Consider the following 21,102-nt stretch of genomic DNA (forward strand, 5'->3'; position numbering starts at 1 on the left):
GCCATTTAACTATCAAGCAGATACAGTGGAATAGAAAGATGTATTAACTTCTCCATTGCTGCATCCAGGACAAGAAACCATGGCAGGACCTGATGCAGGAAATCAGCACCAGTTCACTGGCTTTCAGAAATACTTCAACTCCTACACCTTGACAGGCAGGAAGAATGTATGTACTTGCTGATCTACCCTTAGCCATTGAGTTTCCAGTGTACTTTAGAATGGATCTAAGCTTCACTTTTTTTTTTTCTCCTCACAGTGTGTAATAGCCACATATAGCACCCTCGCAGCAATTATCCTGTACTTCAAGCTAAGGCCTAAAAAAGTCTCCAGTGTAACAGAGAAATAGAGCGGTAAGTGGGCTGGAACTCTTCTAGCACCAACATCAATTCCTGTCTGCTTCAGTGGTATGATGAAGAGGGAGAAGCTATCCATGTCACTAGGTTAGGATTACATGGTTGCTAAGTGTAGGCATGCATACGTTATGGTTTGGTTAAAGTTTTGAAATGAAGATAACACACTTTCAGCTGGGTTATTGCAAGCACTGTGAAAGAGGTAAGCTTTTCAAGGGGATTTTAAAGTGGCCGATCAGTTAGCAAATAGTGAATAGAAAGAGTTGCTATATAAACTAAATTGATTTAAAGAGGGAGGGGCTTCTTTTTTTAAGTCATTTAAACCACTGACATCCAAAAGTGATTCAAACCAGGAGTTTTCAAACAGCTTTTTTGCTGCCTTGACAGTGTGTCCAGCACTCCTAGAAACTCCAAGCTGAATTCCCTAGCTTTTACTCTGGCTTAATCAGTTCACAATTTGGCTGTCCTGTCCTGCATTAGTAAAAATGCAAAGCAGATGTGCCAGGTTTCTCTGTAGCAGTCTTAACATTGACTTGGGTGAAAAACATAATGTTGTTCCAGTGCCCTGGAATTGCAGGTGGGGCTGGTAGCTCTGTTACCGATGGATTAATGCATTCAGTTAGAAAATCTATGTCATGTGCATAAGATAATTGATCTGAAGCTTTTCTCACAAAGAACCTTGCTTCTGACAGAATAGCTCTTGGAAAATGCCAACTATTTCTTAGCACAAGAATAGGAAAACCATATTGTCAATACTGAAGGGAATTCTGGAACGTTTTCTTTCAAGCTTGAGTGCCCCTATACTTTGAAGTGGAAGATTTAAATTTTGTCAGGCAATAAATAACCCTTTGTTGTAGAGCAGTGCCCTTTGCTGTACTGTGGAAACTTCAGATTTTTGCCTTAAAGAAATTGCAGCTCACAGATGGTTGTACTCAAGCAGTTAAATTGTATAGTTTCAGTAAGCACTGGGAAGCCCTGCCTGCTAGGTAGGCTCCTGAAGTGAGAGCAGGAAGCTGTGACCTTGATAATACCCTCCTCCCAGGCAAGTGTGAAGGAGGAAGCTGCCTGTTTCAAATGCAAAACTGATCTGAGCCAGATTGTGGGGGCAGGGGGAAGAGGTTTTATAGATTTCACAGACATTAGGGCTGGAAGGAACCTTGGAAGATCATCAAGTCCAGCTGCCCGCCCAAAGGGCAGGAAGTCAGCTGGGCTTGTAGGATCCCAGCAAGATAAGCATCCAATTTACTCTTGAAGTTTTTAGTGTAGGTGCTTGAACCACCTCTGATGGCAGGCTGTTCCAGACCTTGGAGGCTTGGACAGTAAAGAAATTCTTCCTTATGTCCAGCCTGAAACGGTCTTGCAGTAGTTTATAACCGTTTGACCTCGTCATCCCTTGGTATACACAGATGGTGACTGGGAACCATTATGGTTGGTGGACAACTGGCAGTGGGGAGAATGTTGCATGCCAAGATGGAAGGGGTAAGAGTAGGGATGGAACTGGCCAGGTGAAAAAGAAGGGGTGAGGAGGAGATTATTTTTGCTAGTAGCACTGCCAAAATTGCTACTGCTTCAGCCACTTATTAGTGTTAAATCAATTTCCCTTCTCTTGGCAGGTTGGCATGCCTAAAGCTCCCATCGCATGGTGTTTCAATGCAAGCAAGAGTGGATGCCCTATTATGTACAGTTCAATAAACTATGAATAGTGACTTGTTTGTCTGATGTCCACAGTACAAAAATGGTACAAGAAAGCAGAAATGTAAACTCTCAGTTGTCAAAATTATAGACATCCTTCCCAGTGGAGGTCAAGTTGTTTGTTCTGCTTGTGGATGTTTGTATTAAACAGACTGACTGCATACAGCTGACAGAAGGTTGTGCGATTTAATAGCATCTTAAAATCAGTACTGGATATGAGTAGCACCTCAACCATGAAAGAACTTGCATGTAAATGTAACTTCAAAAGTTGTCCTGGTTGCAAGTGGCTAAGGTCTGCACTTCATTGTAAATAAGGTCTTTCTGTACCACTTGAATCAATTTAAAGGTAACAGTCCTGAATCTTTTGCTGTCTTCATTTGTGTTAACCGGTAGCTCCAGGCCCTGCTATCTAGTGAAACAGCTGGCGTATATGCAGCAAATCTTTTGTCCTTTTGTTTCAAATCCTTGAGCTTCTCTGGGTCTCTTGCAGCATCCCGATTTGCTATCAGATCAGCAAAAACACCGGACTGAATAGCCTGAAACCACTTTTAGGGAAAACTCAATTTCTCTATGGGAACTTTTTGGGTACAGGGCCATTACCTTTTATGAAAATTCTTAGTACAACCATGGATACACTTTTTTTCCTCTAGGTTCATGTTTACTGAGGGTTTAGATGAACCTACTGTCATCCTGTATGCTGTTAGTGTAATGAGACTTGCCCCGACCCATTCCTTTTTAACACTGATGTTCATCTTCCTGTTGATTATGAGGTGGCCAGTCAAGAATGTGGATGTGTTCTGATCTTTGTCATTATCCTTTTCCAAGTGCATCTTTCAGGGTGAGGCACAACCACAATGGAGTGAAAGTTGGGAAGAGCAGTGGACTTGAGGCACCCTCTACTTCTGGCTGGGCCTATTTCAGTGCCAAGCCTCCCTCTGCCTGAAGAGGGGCGTTTGTGCTGTAATGCTACCAAACGATAATTTTTCCAACTATTTAGTTGGTCTAATAAAAAATGTATTTAGCCAAAGAACCTTGTCTGCCAATGTCAGACCAACACTGTTGCAACCAACACCCCCAAAGCATTGTTAAGACACTTTATCTGAAGTGCTCAGCTAGCTTTGCAAACCCCTGCCTAAAGCCAGATCTGGTTCAGACTGTCCCACTAGCCTCACTTGGGCAGTTCTGGTCCTCTCTACCCGAGTTACTGGCTATACAAGCTTCCAGGCTGAAGCACAGATTGCTCACAAGGTTGCACTCACCTGTCCACAGTAGGGATTGCATGCAGATGTAATGCCACCCTATACTGTCTAGTAAAACCTTGCATTCTTCTTTTAGAGTATTTGGACCAGTCAACTGCTTCAGAGCCTGTTGGGCTGTAACCAGTCTGTCTGCTCATTTGTTAACAGCTGAGTTCTGGATTAGTAAGCAAACTTATCAAGTTAGTCTGGAAGTCTTGCTTTAGGGTAAAGCACTGTCCTACTGAGAGAGTGCAGTGAAGTAATACAGCATCAGGGAGAACTCTATAAGCTATCATAGCAACCATTTGTCCAAACAACTTCCAAGGATGGAAATTCCACACCTAATATCCTGTGAATAACCACCCTCACCACATCTTTGTGTGCTGTACTGATCTCCCGAGGTCCCTTCCAGCCCTTATGTCTATGAAATCTTAATATCCCACCTAAATTTCCCTCCCTTACAATTTTAGACTATTATTTCTTGTCCTTTCCCCTACAGGAACAGAAATACAGTACTATTAAACCGATCTACTATTAATCACATGCTTTAGAAAGAACAATATAGTCTAGGGGTTCTCGAAGTGCAGCCTGCCAACTAGGACTTGGCCCTTAAAATTGCCTTTTGTGGCAAAATTCTGGAAATCCAGGCTTCTATACACATGCTGGGGGTGGGGTGGAAAGGGGCATTTTTTAATTAGAACGGCTGTGAGAGCTGCTGTTATTAGAAGTGCCCCCACACTTAAAAGTGGTGGTGGAGGTATTTTATCTAAAGCTCACTGAACAAGCGTTAAAGAAATTGCCCCCAACACCATTTTTAAGCACAGGAATACTGACAAAACGCTGGAGTGGTGTTTACTATGCTCCAGCAGACTCAATTAACCGAGTCTGCTCATGTATAGGTGCCCCCACATCCAGACCAGCAGTAAGCAACCTTTCCTGGTTGTGGGCCAGAATAACCTACCCTGGGTCAGAGGCAGGCACTTCTCCCTGCAATGGCACAAGGAGCGCTGTTGCAGCTTAAGTCCCATATCTGCAAGCTGGATCCAACAGCTGCATTGGCTGGATCTAGCCTGTAGGCCATATGTCGCCAACTCCTGGTCTGAACTATAAACTGACAGAGGCTTTGTGTAGTTTGGTCCTAAATGTAGCAGTATAAATTGTATCACTTTGTTTCATTTAGTAGTTTGCTGGTACAGCTGTGTGAGCACTGCATTACTTGCAACAATTTGAAAGGGGAGAAATTCTCTTGTAATATAATCCAGAAACATGCACAGAATGATATTTGTAGTTTTTATTATCATATCAAAAGTATAAAACTGTACAAAATACAAAGGCAGATAGTGGCAGTGATTTTTTAGCTGTCAAAACTGTACATGCTTCCTCTTGTAGGGAAAGTATTTTAATGTATTGTTCAATTTTGCCATACTTTCACTTAAAAGCCACCTGCTCATATCTGGTGTTGGGAAGTTTACATGAAACAGACAGGATCATTATCATTTACTTTCAGAGCATTCTTCCCTGTTCTTAAAGGTGAGATCTACTGGTGAAATATGTCTGCACTTTTGATATGCAATGCATGGAAAGCTTCTGGGTGTTTTGGTGGGGATGGGATGAGTTGGAAGGGAGTTTCCTACTCAAGTTTCCTTAAACTCATGCTAGTGTCCTTTTGCTTCCTCATCTTGTATAGAGACAGAAAGGAGTTAAAGGCCTACTGTTCTGCCAGGTTTTTTTATTTAGAAACATCAAGAATGTCAGGTCTGACCTTTGCTGGTGAACACAGCATCACAACAGCATGCGTGAGGGGAGAGCCTTTTCACAAATATTAGCCTTAGGAATAAAAAGGTTCATTTTTTGCCTCTTCACTGGCTCTCCCCATTCTTAAATTTTCTAGCTGTGACAAAAATTCAATTTCATGTAAAAGAAAAAAAGGGGGGGGGAGGGAGATTATTATTATTATTATTATTTTTTTTTTTTTAAAGATTATTTTCCAGGCCTCCTCTAAGTATCCTAAAAGGGTACAAGGCCACTGTTTTCACTTCGGAGAGCATGTTTTAATAGGCAGTAAAAGTATTTCAGTTGTGTCTCAGTCCCTTGTCTCTTCACTTTTGCAGATGTTCAGATTTTACTTCTAGCTACTTGCTAGTCATAACACCTTAACCTACCTGAAGATGCAGTGACCAGATCTGTATTTCTAATACAGGAAACAGGAAAGATTTGAAACACAGTCAGACCTTTATATAAAGGTGTGCTTATATATTCAATTTTTAGTTCACTACAAGCCTCTGTGTATGGTGCCTTCTGCAACAAGTAGGATAATATTCTAGCCAGACAAACCTGCTGCCCAGCCCAGGTTAAGGCGAGTTCCACAAAATCCCAGCTATAAATTAAGTGCTTTTTAAAATGTTCAAGACACATATTGAGGTGCTGTTAACTTTCCAAAGGTGATGTTCCAGCAGAGCCCATTACCGTTTTTCTTAATAGGAGACAGCCATTCTCTCTCTCTTTTTCTTGTTTTTGTATTTTATCAAAAAATCCAAAGCACCATAAAACAATTCTTTCCTGTACAGCCACAATGTCTAATCATTTTCCAGCATTTTCAAGCTGTGGCTAAAAATGAAGTAGCAGAACTGAGAAGATATTACCTGCGTATTAATTTACATAGTCCTGCCACCCCAACTGACGAGGCACAGTCTGTCTATACAAGAGATTTCTTTTATCTCAAATCCGGTAGTCATTTTGAGGTCTTTTATTAGTGACTTGCACAGCCTCTTTCACAGCTTCATGTTTATTGTGGGCTGTACGCTCCAGCAGCCAGCAGCAAGTTTCTCCGTGTAAAATGAAGGTGTATGACTGGGGTTGATTTGCTCATGTAAGTACCCAGTAGCAAGTCCTGTGAGTTTTCAGGCAGATTTATGTGTCCTGTGGCTGTTGTAAAATCATCAGTTTCTAAGTCTTCAAATGCTTTCACAGCGTCCCACAGTTTGACTGTGTTATCCATAGAGCCTAAGAACAAAGTGGGGAATTACAATGTAGAGCCTTGGTCCTGCGCAGGGCAGAGTTAAAAAGCAATACACAGAAAATGGAACATTCAGCAACATTTTCCTCCATGCCCTTACTGAAGCCATATCAGCAGCAAATGATAATTGTATTGAAATGATGCCAAGACAAGGCTGCAACCAAGCTGGCAGCAATGAAGGCTGGAAGACACTGTTTCTTCAGCCACTGCAGGATGGGGCAAAGCATTAATGCTTTACACCCAAATGCTGCAAGCAAATGGACTTCAAGCATGTTATTCGTAAGTGCATGTTTGCATGATTAGAGCCCTAACATGGTCCAGGGGTATCCAACTGGTGGCCTCTGGGAGGGGTTAACGCATGACTCGTGGGCTACTTCTAGCCATCACTCCTCCCATTGCTTCTAATCCTGTGGGGATGGCTGGGGTCTGCGGCAGGGCAGCTCTATAGGACAGATCCCAGTAAACTCCCTGCTGGAGCAGTGGAGGGAAAGGGGAGAGGAGGGCAGGGGCTTGCACAGCTCCCAGGGCAGCAACAGGAACAGGGTGAGGGGCTGCACACGGCAGGGGTTCTGGGAATCTGTAGGGTATATGGCCCCTGTGGCATACAGCCCCTGGCAGCCGGGAAGTTGAACAGTCCAATGCTACACCTTTCTATAGTTAAAACAGAGGAGCTGCTCTTCAGACAGTCTTGACTGAATTAAGTTAGAGGCTCATTCTAGTCTTACTAGAGTTACATTTAGCAATGAATTTCTAATTTAAGCTCCCAGGAATGACAGGAGATACATTCTTGACACAAGGTTGTCCTATCTTCCTCACCCACCAAGTTTAAAATCCTTGTGACAGATACCAGTGATTCTCCAGGAAATCTGTAAAAACTGTAATGGCCAAAAAGTGTGCTTTATTCCTACTCTTGTTCTAGAAAATGACAACTATTTAAGTAGCTCTCAGCTACTGAAGGTATCTAAGAGTAAAGCTTTTCAGAAGTCAGGTGCCCCCTACCACTTGAACACCCCTGGTCTTTATACATCCACATATCTATGAAAAACATGGATTTATAAGATTTAGCTTGAGACCTTTTAAAACATTTTCTCCATAAAGGTCAGATGTCTTTTATGCCAGTCAGAGTCTAGAGGCCCACACACCCACTGACATAGCAAAGGAAGTGTTATCCAAACCCCACTGAAACAACTACTGAATTCTTAGACATTGAAAGAACCAAATTTAGCTCCAAACTAAGCACACAATGGATGTGCAGTGTGATGCAAAATCCCCAATTACTATCTACTTTCAGCAGAGGCTACTTTCTATCTACTTTCAAAGGTCTGACAGTAGGGCTGGTTTCAGTTATAAAATACCAGATAATTTCCCATTCTAATGGTTTACCCACTTACATTAAAATTAATCTAAATGTTAACAATCTGGTAAAGTATTTGCTTTACAACTACAAAGTATTAACATTGCTAAGTATTAGTTTGATCTTTCACATTGAGAAGGGAGACAGATTTGGATCGGGATCTTAATTATATAAAAAAAGCACGTCATTCCATTTTAGACTCTGTTTTCACCGGGGAATGAAAAACTGAAAAGTTCAGCAAGTTTTACCTGATGCTAAAATCTCCCCATCTCTACTGAATCTGAGTGCATAGATGGTGTCGGTGTGCCCTTTCAACTCTCCCACCATCAAACCATGGCCAATATCCCAGAGGAGCACTCTTCCATCTGTTGCTCCAGTGGCCAGGAATCTTCCATTAGGGGAAAATGCCAGCGAATGAATTGGTCCCTGGAATAAAGTCAGTTGGAGAAGCAAAATTAGACAAATCTACCTGCATCTACAAAAAGTCACACTGTACTCACTGCAAATGCTACACTCTAAAAATGTGTTGGATATCCAGGTTGTAGCCGTATTGGCCTAGAGGCAAAGGCAATCAGGACTCGTTGTAGAGATGACATCTTTTATTAGACCAACAAGATTTTACGAAATTAACTATTTTTTTTTGCAAAAATCTTGTTGGTTTAGTAAAAGATATCATCTCCGCTAAGAGTCCCAATTACCCTCTAAAAATTTAAGTGCACACAAACACACAAATAAACTAGTTGTTCATCAGGAACAGAAGTTTATAAGGGAAGGGAGTCTTTGTTTCATGGGACAACTTACAATTGGTCTAAAGTAACAGGCATACACTTTCTGAACATTAAAATTGTGAGTGAGAGAGTATGTGTAGATCTATAGACATATATCAATTAAGTATGGACTATTGTCTTGTAGGAAATGTTAGTGAAATACACTCCTCTACCTTATGTCCAGTGAAGATCCTCACACAGTTCCCATTCAGAACATCCCAGAGGCGCACAGTTCTGTCTGCTGAGCCCGTAGCAATATAGTTGGAGTTGGGATGAAACCGACTACATGTGACATCAGCAAGGTGGCCAGCAAATATACGCAAAGGCTGATAGTGATCCGTTGCCCAGAGCCTTAAGGAAAGCATTTTTTATAAAACTATAAAGAAATTAGACCCTTATTGAAAACATGATGTCCTTATGTGGTGCTTGTTACTCAGGTACCTCAAGCAATGACTATTTTAAAGCTGGGGTGGGCAAAAGGCAACCTGCGAGCTGGATACGGCTTGTCTAGGGATTTTATTTGGCTCTGCCTGGCATGGTCTGTGTGGCTGGTCCCACTGCCTCCGGGCACGCAGTGATAGTGCAGCAGCCGGACTCCACTTCCCAACAGCCTTGGCAGCAGTGGCAACTCCTGGCTGCTGCTGCTGGTGTCACCACCACGACGGAGCAGGCAGCTGAGGTCTCTATGGAGACCAGCCTCAGACCCACATAGGCAGGGTGTGCTCAGCCAGGTGGATGCAACAGGGCCGTGGGTGGACGGGGAGCAGTGTCTAGGAGTGGGATGGGCAGAGCCATGATCTGCTCCCCACACATCCCTGCAACAGGCTTTAGTTCTACAGGCAGGAGTGTGCCAGATGCAGACCACAGCTCTGTCCCGGGCCCCTACCCGACACCGTCACTGCCCCAAGATCCCAGCTTTGACCCTACATTGTCAGTGCCCCAAGATCCAGGCCTCAGCCCCACCCATCCCACTCCTGGACACTGTTCCCTGCCTGCCCGTGACCCCACTCCATCCACCCCACCACGTGCGCCCTGCCCATGTGGGTCCTGGGCTAGTCTCCATCAAGATTCCAAAGCCAGGGCTTGAATCTTGAGGTGGTGACAGCATGGGGCCAGGCTCCGAGGCAGAGCCACTTAGGGAGTTTTGGTGAGCTTTTGAGAGTGGGGGGTAGAGGCGCTGACCCAGCCCATAACAGCTCACCAACTCTCTCTAAGTGGTTCTCCAGCCCAAATAATCCCTGTTTTAAAGGTTGTTCTATAAGGGGAAAATAAGTGTCCCAATGCAACCATTACAAAAGCAATGAAAAAGGTACATTGATTTCTCCAACATTAAGGGTCAGAGATATGTATTTTCCCATATTAACCAGATGGTTTGAAAACAAAGGAACACCATCTCTGCAAGGATAATGTCATGATACTCTCAGCTAACACTGCATTAGTTGTTGGTTTAATTTTTTTAACCCAAGTGTAATAAAATTCATTTCCCATAGTGAGATGAGAGCTGGAAAATACCAGCCATCGGTATTAAGGGGTTAGGTTAGTTTCTCTCAATATTCCAGGCCTCAGATTATTAAAAATTCCAGTAAAGAGGCCTTTTAGGTTCTTACCGAGCCACTCTGTCATGTCCACCAGATACGAAGTAATACCCATAGGGAGAGAACTGTGTATCCCATACTGGATAATTGTGTCCTTTATATCCCACCAGGCAAGTAAATGTTTGCAGACTCCACAGTCGCACAGTGCCATCTTCTGAAGAGGATAACAGGTAGTTCCTATCAGAAGGCAACAGGATATGACTTAGGCAGAATACTGGGAGTCTAGCGCAAGATTATTGGTGTGTCTTTGGGGTAAGAGCATCATCCATTTACTGGCACTGTGCTGCAGGGTACTATATAATCTGAACTCTCAATGGGCTGAGATATACCTGATTCAGAGGGAATCCTACTGGGACACTTACTCTGAAGAGGGACAAACCATTGCTTATATTCTATTCAAATTTGCAGTACTTGTCTATGTGAAAGGAAGCATGTCATAATTAGGGGTCCAGTTCTCTGTTCAAAACAAAAGGCTATTGATAAACCACTACATGCAACTGTTCAAGAACTGGTTTCAGAAATGCCACCCTTGGCTATATGAAAAGATTCCCATAGAATAGGGGGTACTTGAGAAGGCCCTAGGGGGCACACGTGGGCAGATGGGGATGGAGCACTGCCATGCACCATCCCGCGCAGGCACCACCCGCTAAGCCGCAGGGGGCAGGAGAAGGTCTTACGTGGCAGCTGCCATCGCTCCATATCCAGCCGCCGCCGCCCCCCCGGTCATCTGCCTCAGATAAACAGAATTTTACATAACTAGCACCTGATATTCCCCACTCATGCTAGATAACAGGGACTTTATTGTATTTAAGAGGCTATGAGATTACCTTGATCACATGATCTGGAAAATAAAGGTTTACTGGAGGTTCTAGTGGGAAGCAGACTAGAAATGCATCAACAGGTGCAGATGCTAACAAAATTGTTCATCTCTGCATTACCGTAATGGATGTAAATGTTGCAATGATCTGTCTCCCTTTTACAATTTGCTTATGCAGTTAAAAATCAAACTTAAGATAAGGCTTTCAAGTAAGATAGGAAACTGGAAACTCTTAAGTCCTGAACCTGCCAGTTGCTGGGTGTTCTTAGCTCCTACCGATGTCAAGCTACACTGAAGATGCTCAGTACCCACACAACACAACACGAGCCTCAAAACATTAGGCCCTTAAACTCACCCGTCATGGCTTCTTATGAAACACATGAACCAATTTCATCTCAATTTACAGAAGCAGCTGCTTTAAGAATTAGTTTTGAGCAAGAAGCATCTTATTAGAACTCAGGACCTCCTCTCCAAGGCAAATTTTAAATTATATTACCGATCAGGACTGAAGCTGGTGCCATAGACAGGTCCACTGTGACCATATAAAATCTTCAGCTCACTTGCTGTCTTCTCATCCATAATCCTTTCCAAGACATCATCTGATTCTTTGTCTATGAGACTGAGATCTGTAAAATTCCAGAGGTTCATAGTTGCAGCAAATATGCAGATTTCACATATAATGATTGCCAGAAGCTGAGCACATTTACTTACATTTATGCAAAAATAGGTACATCTTTTAAGCAGAACATATGGTTTTTATTGCTGTTCTCTGCAAGTATGAAGTGAAACAAAAATTCTTCCTGAATACTGGTCATCAGTTTGAACACTAATACCAAAATATAGAATAGCAGGGAAGCTTAAAAATCAGATGTCAGGTTTTGAACTTGAAGTTACATACAGCACAATTGAAGCTACTTCCTTAGGACTACTGTAAAGGAAACTGCTATAAAAGGTAATATGAGTTTGGCTATGAAGGTAATTCAAGAATGGAGTGACAGGTTCTTCATATCAATCAGCAATATACTACCCTACACATCAATTGGGAAAAGATGTTGTAGATCAGGGGTGTCAAACATATGGCCCATGGGCTGGATCTGGGCCGCAAAGCAGTTCTATCCAGACTGATAAACTACCAGCAGGCCACCAAAAGTTGGGGGACATGACCAGGGATGAATAGCCTGCTGCAGAATTGGGCCCTGATGGACATGACAATCAGCAGCACGACGCCAAACAAGGGTCAATGCAGCCATAGTCACCCACTGGCCGCTTCGTGTGTCACCACTGCCATGGCCCTACCTTGCTGGCCCCTGCTGTGCCCCCGTGCTGGAAATGGAGCCAGAGCCAGAACTGCCACCATGGCACAGAGCACATGGCAGGAGCTGGAGCTTCCATCACCATATGCTCCAGGTCAGAGCTGGAGCTGCCAATGCTGTTTCCTCATGCCCCGGGCTGGATTCGACCCACAAGGAGCCCTGCAGCCTGGATCTGACCCGAGGCACAAGGAGAGTTTGACACCCCTGTTGAAGATGAGCATTCATATACATACACCCATGTTTTTAGATTTCAGGAACTTATGACTGCTATACACCCAACAGCTGACACTGGCCTTCAATCTACAGGACACTTTTTAAGACCTCATTCTGGTTTCATCACAAACTCTGTGCTTGAGAAATCTTCCTCTGTAGCACAGCTTCTCTACAAAGCTCTCCAAAATACTATTTTTTTTTTTATCTATACAACGCAGAAGTCCTAGGATTTACAAACTCTGATTAGTCATTCCAAATACATATTGTTATTCAGCAAGACACATAAGCACCTGTTTAAGTATCTTGCTGAAATAGGGCTACAATGAAACTATATTTCCTCATCAGCTGTCTAGTGTACTTTCTCTGTTCTGTAACTCTGTCAGAATACAAATTTCTGGAGATGTTTTTGATTCTCCTCATTACATACTACTACCAAAACAAAGTCCAACCAAATATTAAAAAAAAAAAAAAAAGGTGTTATTTGCTTTATAAGTAGAAGCCGAACTAACAACATCCAATGAGTTAAGAAAGCTGCCCTGCAAAGTTACCTCCCTCTGCACAGGTTGCAAAAACATAGAACTCTATCAGAATTAACACTTAGGATGAGCGTGTGTCTTCTTGCCTTCATTACCTGCTGCTGTTTTTACACTGCGTAGCTTTTTTGGTGTCACAGACCACACTCTGACAGTGGAGTCAGCAAAGCCTCCTACAATCATGCTAGAGTCATCTGTGATATCCACTGCAGTAAGACCCTGTACACAAAAAAGTTACTTATTTTAAAAGTTAATGAATTATTTTAATTACAAAGTTCAAACACTAGAAAATCCTGTAACCGCCCTACCTCCATTTTGTATAAAAAAGGGGATTACCTTCAGACAGAATGCATAAGTATTTGAAAACCTAGCAAGTAACTGCTACAAAAAGTTATACCATCTAAAATAAAGAAATACATAACTACACTTATTTTAAAAGACAAAACAGCAAAATTGTTCACAAGCATTCCAATACATTATATCTACAGCAGGGGTGTCAAACTTATGGCTGGCTGATCAAATTTGACCCACAGAGCTGTTCTACCTGGCCCACTGGCCTACTAGGGGGCCTCCTAAAGTTTGGGATGGGGGAAGAGGGACAGAGGAAGGAATGGCCTACTGCAGAATTCAGCTGACACAGAAAATTGGTGGCAGAAGGGCAAGCAAGGGTTGATCCAGCCCTGATCACCCTACAGCTGCTTTGCCCATGACCAATTGCTGCAGACCCACCTCCTCAGCTGCTGGGCCTGCTGTTTTATGTTGGAGCTTCTGTGTGCCCCACACAGGAGCTAAAGCTGCTGCAGCACTACAGGGCATATAGTGACAGCAGCTCCAGCATGGGGCAGGGTGCAGAGCTGCACTGCATGCCCCATGCCAGAACTACTGCTCTTGTTGTCTTGTGCCCCAGGTCATAACCAGAGCTGCTCACACCACTGTGTATCCAGCCTGGAACTACCCCAGGCCAGATCTTGCCTTCAAGGAGCCCTGTGGTCTGGATCCAGCCTGGGGTGCAAGTTGAGTTTGACACCCCTGATCTGCAGTATTCAGGATTCACTACATTAGGAAGAACTGCCCCCTACTCACATGCTTAGAACAAATTAGAGGAACAAAAGATACAGCAATAACTAAGCAAAACAGGCAGTGGAGCTAAGGTGGTTTAAGAAAGCCTTCAGTTTCATTCATTTGGACTTTGAGTCTAAGCTTTTCATTGCATTATACCTAATTGGAAATAACTACAGAAATGGCTTATTCCAAATAATTTTCTGGTACTATGAACATAATTCCCCTTAAGTAATCCCTGTTATGTATGTTCATAAGACTTTTCAGTTGGGTCAAATTAAGATATACAGGTGTGACCCAGTGACCAAGGTTATGGTCTTAAGTGCCAAGAAAATAATTTCTATGAGAAGGCAAAAACTACTATGAAATAATGTTTAATCCCACCCCAGCATCAAGCCCTAGAATTTAGGGTAACACCTTGATAGCTTGATTTCCTTACACCAGATGTTTTATGGCCTCCATAATCATTTCTGACTCCTTATCTTATGGCACCAAAGCCACCTTTACTAACCTGGTAAGCATTAAGGAATGTGTAGAAACAGATAGAAGGCAAGCTGTCTGGGCCAAGACGTACACGCTTTGTGGCTTCCTTCATGTTCATTGCTTTATCCAGCTTGTCAGAGTCTTTCAGTTCAGGAAGAGGAATTCTACAAGAAATGGAGCAGGACTACTTTAAATCACATGCATTTGTGATGGCAGCACTGTGGGATTGGTGCACTGGAGCATGCTGTGGCCCATGGAGTCAAGGACTGAGATGGGGGGGCCTCCCATGAGATGGAACCAACCATTGCATGAAGGAACAGCAGCAATGCCTGGGTATATCACTGCCAGAATGGAAGGTAGGAGTAGAACTTCAAACAGTAAAAAAATGGGGGTTTGGAAGGAATGACAAATAGGAAACGGTTCATTTAATTTGATACATATAGTTTAGATTACAGGGGCGGGCAATTATTTCGGGCGGAGGGCCAGTTACTGAGTTTTGGCAAGCCATCAAGGGCTGCATGACAGGCAGCCAAGGGCAGATAAATATTAATTTTCTAAAAATTTTAGGGGTCCCACAGACCTGATAGAATGGCCTGGCAGGCCACATCCACTCCATGGACCACATTTTGCCCACCCCTGATTTAGAAGTTGGGGGGGAGAAGATCTCATAATTCTAGGAACTTCTGAGGGATAACCATGAAGGAGAGACAAGTATTGCTGAGTATGAAATGAAAATGCTACTGGATAATGCAAATAAAATTTGAATATAAAAACAAAGGGCACAAATCAAAAATCTTCCCAAGGAACAGGTGTTTTGGGCCACTGAAAAGATCTCCTAAAGAAAGTAACAGAAGCCTCATTTAAAACCAGACTAAAAAACGTAGCAGAGATATTGAAAAGCAAACAATCCAAAAATCACCAAGAAGCAGACCAGATTTAACAAGTTACCTGTTCTGTGGAGGAGCATTCGGGTCTTGTTTTTTACTTTTTGATCCTACACTATCTTTTTTTGGTTTTTTCTTTTTTGGTTTTCCTTCCTCATTCTCCCCTTCTTCATCTTCATCATCCAAAGGGACTTCAATTTCTGGCTCTTTTAATAAGCCAAAAAAAACCTGCAATCCAATTTAGAGAGTCACATAATAAAGTCTGCATTGCTTACTTTTTAAAAAATCATTTTTTTAAATGGAACAAATTTAACATAAGCAGCAATTTATGAATATCAAGCTCGCTGCAAAAAAGCAGAATCCCAATTTAAAACCACTGTATTTGATATTATATAATGCATTATTATTTAACATTTAAAGGGTTTGCGATTTCATAGACATTAGGGCTGGAAGGGACCTCGAAAGATCATCAAGTCCCGCCCTCTGCCCCAGGGGCAGGAAGTCAGCAGGGGTCATACAATCCCAGCAAGATAAGTATCCAAATTTCTCTTGAAGACGTTCAAGGTAGATGCTTGAACCACCTTTGGTGACAATCTATTCCAGACCTTGGGGGCTCAGACAGTAAAAAAGTCCTTCCTTGTGTCCAGCCTTCTTAACGACTTCTTTGCCTCCATTTTCCTGAGCAGGGATCAGATCAGCCCCCCCACCAGGCCCCACTCAGGCTCCAGGGGAGGCACACCTAGGCCAAGGGTCAGGGAGGATCCAGTCAGGGAACTTCTGGAGGGACTGGATGTATTTAAATCAGCTGGTCCAGACGATCTCCACCCCTGAGTGCTGAGGGAATTAGCTGCGGTCATTGTGGGACCCCTGGCACGGCTTTATGAGCACTCGTGGTGCTCTGGTGTGGTGCCACAGGACTGGAAGAGGGCCAATGTGGTTCCCATCTTCAAAAAAGGGAGGAAGGAGGACCTGGGGAACCCCCAGGCCAGTTAGTCTTACCTCAATCCTGGGCAAGCTTTTTGAGAGAATTATTCTGCCACATGTCCACAAGGGGCTGGGAGGGAGCAGAGATTATGCTTAGGGGCAACCAACACAGGTTCATTAGAGGTAGGTTCTGTCAGACCAACCTGATGGCCTTCTACGACCAGGTCACCAAATCCGTAAACACAGGGGTAGCAGTGGACATAAGCCTTCCAAAAATCCAGAAAGACTTCGACACTGACTCTCACCCCGTTCTCATTAAGGAACTGGGGGCTGTGGTGTCGATGTCCACACAGTCAAATGGGTCACCAACTGGCTGGAGGGCTGCAACCAGAGTGATGGTGGATGGGGCATTTTCGACCTGGAGGTATGAGGGCAGTGGGGTCCCCCAGGGCTTGGTCCTCGGGCCTGCACTGTTCAACATCTTCATCAGCGACTTGGCCGAGGGGGTAAAAAGCCCCCTGTTCAAATTTGCTGATGACACTAAGATTTGGGGGATGTGGGCACATTAGAAGGAAGGAATAGGCTGCAATCAGACCTAGACAGGTTACAGGGATGGTCGGATGAGAACAGGATGGGATTCAACACTGACAAATGCAAGATGCTGCACCTGGGGAGGAAGAACCAGCACCATACCTACAGGCTGGGGAACTTCCTTCTCATCAGTACAGAGGCAGAAAAGGAACTTGGAGTCATCACTGATGCCAAGATGAACATGGGCCGGCAGCATGGGATGCAGTCAGGAAGGCCAACTGCACCATGTCCTGCATCCATAGATGTATCTTGAACAGGTTCAAGGAGGTGATCCTTCCCCTCTATGCAGCACTGGTCAGGCCGCAGCTGGAGTACTGCGTCCCGTTCTGGGTGCCGCACTTTAAGAGGGATGTGGACAACATGGAGAGGATCCAGAGGAGGGCCACTCACATGGTCAGGGGGCAGCAGGGCAGGCCCTATAAGGAGAGGCGACGGGACCTGAACCTGTTCAGCCTCCACAAGAGAAGGCTGAAGGGGGATCTAGTGGCCTGTTACAAACTAGTCAGGGGGGACCAGCAGGCATTGGGGGAGTCCCTGTTCCCCTGAGCACTGCCAGGAGTAACTAGAAATAACGGTCACAAGCTGGCAGAGGGTAGATTCAGATCAGACATTAGAAGGTGCTACTTCACTGTCAGGGCGGCTAGGATCTGGAACCAACTTCCAAGAGAAGTGGTGCTGTGTCCTACCCTGGGGGTCTTTAGGACAAGGCTGGACAATCACCTAGCCAGGGTTGTTTGACCCCAGTACTCTTTCCTGCCATGGCAGGGGGTCAGACTTGATGATCTGCTCAGGTCCCGTCCAACCCTACTAACTATGAGTTTGTGTTCATTTGTCCTTGTCATCCCTTGAGGCACTCTGGTGAACAGACATTCCCTCAGATCCTAGTGAGCACCCCTGATGAACTTATAGGTAGCCATCAGATCATCCCGAGCCTGCGTTTTTCCAGGCTGAAGAGTCCCATAGCTCTCAGCCTCTCATTGTACAGTCTGTTTTCCTGACCTCTGATCATGCACGTGGCTCTCCTCTGGACTCGTATGCAGTCTTCAACCCTCACAAACAACACTCTTGATAGATACTGATCACCCCAATTTCCCTCACAACATCCCTTTGAATCCCTATGGTTGAGATATAGTATCTATATATTACTCTTGATATTTTGAGAATGCTACGACAGTATACAAATAGTACATTTTCATAACAACTACTGGAGATGAGCAAACTACCTTTTTTGAACAAGTGAGGGGGTCTGCCCTGCATTCAGTCCACTAAATAAACCTGTCTCTTTCAGTGGCCTGAGAGGTTCTTAAGTAACCATTTCTAACTGGTCTCTGATCTTCATTTCTGTGCAGGGGATAAGTGTGTCAACCTTTACCATTATTGTCCCAAGTATGTTGTCAATTAGGCTATTCATAATCAGAATCCAAGACTGTTTGCTCTACTAAGGCAACTGACAAATTTCTCTACAAGTTGCAATTGCTTAATAGTGTGAGAGGATTTGCCTCATACCTTTGCTTTATTTGCCTCTCGTTTTGCCTCTCCAGCCAAGCTTCCCACCATAGCATCTATCTGCTGTTTGCTGCGGGGCATTCCATCAAAGATGTCAATGTAGAGATGCTCCTGAACAATGTTCCAGATCTGATTGTTCTGCTTTTCCTGCAGGTGTCTCTTCAAGAGCTGGTAAGAGTCACGGGAAATGCGCAGCACAAATTTGCTTGTTCGGAAATCCAGCATGGTCTCATTCCCTTTCATGTGTTCCTTTTTGGTTAAGCTGGATAACACACGCAGGTCATCTTGGTAATAACACTCCTGATCTCCATGAAACCTATTGAAATACAGTTTTAGTTCAAAACATGAAGTACCATTTGTTATAGTCATAAAAATCATATTCATGGATTTTATACTCCCCGCAAAGCAATTACATATCCCTATATTTCAGGAATACAGGTTGTAGCCATGTTGGTCTATAAGGCAAAAGTAATCAGAACTCTTGGGGAGATGATATCTTTTATTAAACCAACTAGATTAATTTTTTTGCAACTATCTAGTTGGTCTAATAAAAGATATCACATCTCCAAGAATTCTGATTTCTCTATTAGTACCTCATTGTTAGGTACTCCAGTGTACTTAACAACTACGTTAACAACTACGTATGAGATCATGTTACAGCTGAAGTGCAACTGTATGCAGCACACACAACACTACCCAACAGTTATAATACAATGTGTGAAAGGTATATGACCAAAGTAGAACTGTAAGGAGATTTTTAGGTAGACAAAGTGTTATTACCAATGTTGTTGGCCAATATTGTTGGCCTGATCACTGAGAATAACATTCCAAACCATGCTATAACATATTTAATTACTGCAAATCATCAGCCCAATGTATTGTATGTTACACTGGACTGAATGGTCATCATTACTAAAATGATTAATCATTTCAGCATAGTTTTCATACTGGAGTAAGCATTTTCACAAAATATGCCTTTTAATATTTTCCAGTTGTAAATGTATTGATATCATTAATATTCAGTGCCAACAAAATCAACATAACCCTGGAGATGCAATGCATTTTATATTTACTGATAACATTAAAACACTCATGGATAGGAATATTTCACCAATGTGTGCAAAACTATTTTTACTTATCATAGTTTTCTGAGAAAAGTGATGCCTTGGGGCTGCATTATTTCATGCTTGGTCTAAACCAAGGGATAGGGATGATCCTGCCTCAGGCAGGGGGTTGGACTAGATGACTTCTGGAGGTCCCTTCCAGCCTAACTTCTCCATGATTCTAAACCAAAAGATGAATTAGACTTAAAGAGGTCTGGCAAAAAAAGACAAATTAAGTTACTTTTTCATTCCTTGTAGAGAAATTTGAAACCTGGGATGGAAGCTTACAAAAACTTATCCTTTTCCCTTCTGTTTGATTTTCAGTGAAGAACTACTGTGTCATTTTAATCTCTCTTAACATATGAAAATAGCATGTTTAGAAATTCAGGACACAAAGCAAGACTCCTGACTACATTAAGTTCCCTGCTTCAATAGTTATATTAGTGCAATGATTTATAAATGGCCCATTACTCTTATCTAGACATGTTTTAGTCATGTTAAACGTTAAGACAAGTAAGGTAGTTCCCAAAACTCCATAATAACCACAATTACAGGGCTTTTTTTCCCCTGTTCCCCACCTTCCTTTTGCTAATAAAGTTCTCTCTTGTTTAGTTAAATTGGTAAAGATAATAAACAGAATGCAAACTCAGGAATGTTAATGCCTTACTTCTCAAAGAAAGACTTTGCTTCACTCTCATGTTGATTGTAGACCAATTCCAAATACATGTGCACAAAGAGCGGATAAAACAACTGGGATAATTCGGCCCGGTGACAGTCTAGGGAGCACTCAATGAAGTGTTTCAGTCCGCTGTAGTATTCCTCATACAGTGCTGGGTCGCCCTGCTGATTGTAGGCAGACAACACTGCGCTCACATCCGGCTGATCTTCTACAGCAATACCTCCAACTGCAAGTGACAGGTACACAAGAAAATGTACATGAGAAAAACTGAAAGGCTGAGCAAGCAGCGACTAATGCTCACTCTGGAACTGTAACACATATTGAGAGCTTAGAGTAAGACGGAGGTACTCATGCTTCGTGCTTGGTTGCAGATATCGTCTCAAATACTGGTTATTAAAGCAGGGGTCAACAGCCTTTTCAGAGCAGTGGGCCAAAATAAGGCCTCAATCTAAGACAAGCCAAGAGCTTCCCGCTTGGCTGCCTCTGCCACCATGCTTGCAACCTGTCACCGAACTGCCGCCAATATCCAGGCTCAACCTGACCCACAGGTTACCAACCACCGTGTAAGACCAGAAGTGTAAATATATTCTAACATCTCTCCCAACTATAAAGCTGATTAAATAGATGATGGCACAAAACAATTCCTGCTTCTCAAGTATTTCCCGGACCATCATGGCTACAAAGCTCCACAACCCCAACTGGCTTCAGGTATATTTTTGTGCTTCATCTGCTTACCAACAAGCCCCATAAGATAGCTAATATATGTGACTCTAGAGCCGTATGTCACTGAACTAACATTTGCTGCCAATGAAAAAGCAGCCAGTATGACCTGAATACATTCTCTTTCTAAGAGACAGCAAGGCAAACATGGAAACATTTATTTTCCCAAGAGAAAAATTAACACAGGTGGGGGGGGGGGTTCGAACCCCAAAACGTGCCCTTTACTCGCCTTTGGCGGGCGGAGCGGCGGCGGCGGGGCTGGCGG

The 21,102-nt window shown here is 43.3% G+C and overlaps 2 protein-coding genes across 2 annotated transcripts in view; one reads left to right on the forward strand and one right to left on the reverse strand.

The window, feature by feature from the left end:
* The first annotated feature begins 66 nt into the window (after positions 1-66).
* Positions 67-2,214, forward strand: USMG5 (up-regulated during skeletal muscle growth 5 homolog (mouse)). The gene is made up of 3 exons (XM_019555721.1): positions 67-166; positions 257-350; positions 1,964-2,214. Exons 1-2 carry the CDS (start codon positions 80-82, stop codon positions 344-346), a joined length of 177 nt encoding a protein of 58 aa, XP_019411266.1. The 5' UTR covers positions 67-79; the 3' UTR covers positions 347-350; positions 1,964-2,214.
* A 2,342-nt stretch (positions 2,215-4,556) lies between these two features.
* The window catches only part of TAF5 (TATA-box binding protein associated factor 5), a 16,830-nt gene continuing 284 nt past the window's right edge, over positions 4,557-21,102 (reverse strand). The window contains exons 2-11 of the mRNA XM_019555482.1: positions 20,106-20,343; positions 18,336-18,651; positions 15,379-15,542; positions 14,459-14,594; positions 12,987-13,107; positions 11,326-11,455; positions 10,025-10,189; positions 8,591-8,768; positions 7,899-8,076; positions 4,557-6,283 (exon numbers count right to left, since the gene is read on the reverse strand). Coding sequence (XP_019411027.1) covers positions 6,066-6,283; positions 7,899-8,076; positions 8,591-8,768; positions 10,025-10,189; positions 11,326-11,455; positions 12,987-13,107; positions 14,459-14,594; positions 15,379-15,542; positions 18,336-18,651; positions 20,106-20,343 — 1,844 coding nt within the window. The 3' untranslated portion in view covers positions 4,557-6,065. The remainder of the gene's footprint in view (positions 6,284-7,898; positions 8,077-8,590; positions 8,769-10,024; positions 10,190-11,325; positions 11,456-12,986; positions 13,108-14,458; positions 14,595-15,378; positions 15,543-18,335; positions 18,652-20,105; positions 20,344-21,102) is intronic.

This window comes from Crocodylus porosus, unplaced genomic scaffold, assembly GCF_001723895.1.
Source record: "Crocodylus porosus isolate Cpor-Errol unplaced genomic scaffold, CroPor_comp1, whole genome shotgun sequence".
NCBI classification, from domain to species: domain Eukaryota; kingdom Metazoa; phylum Chordata; order Crocodylia; family Crocodylidae; genus Crocodylus; species Crocodylus porosus.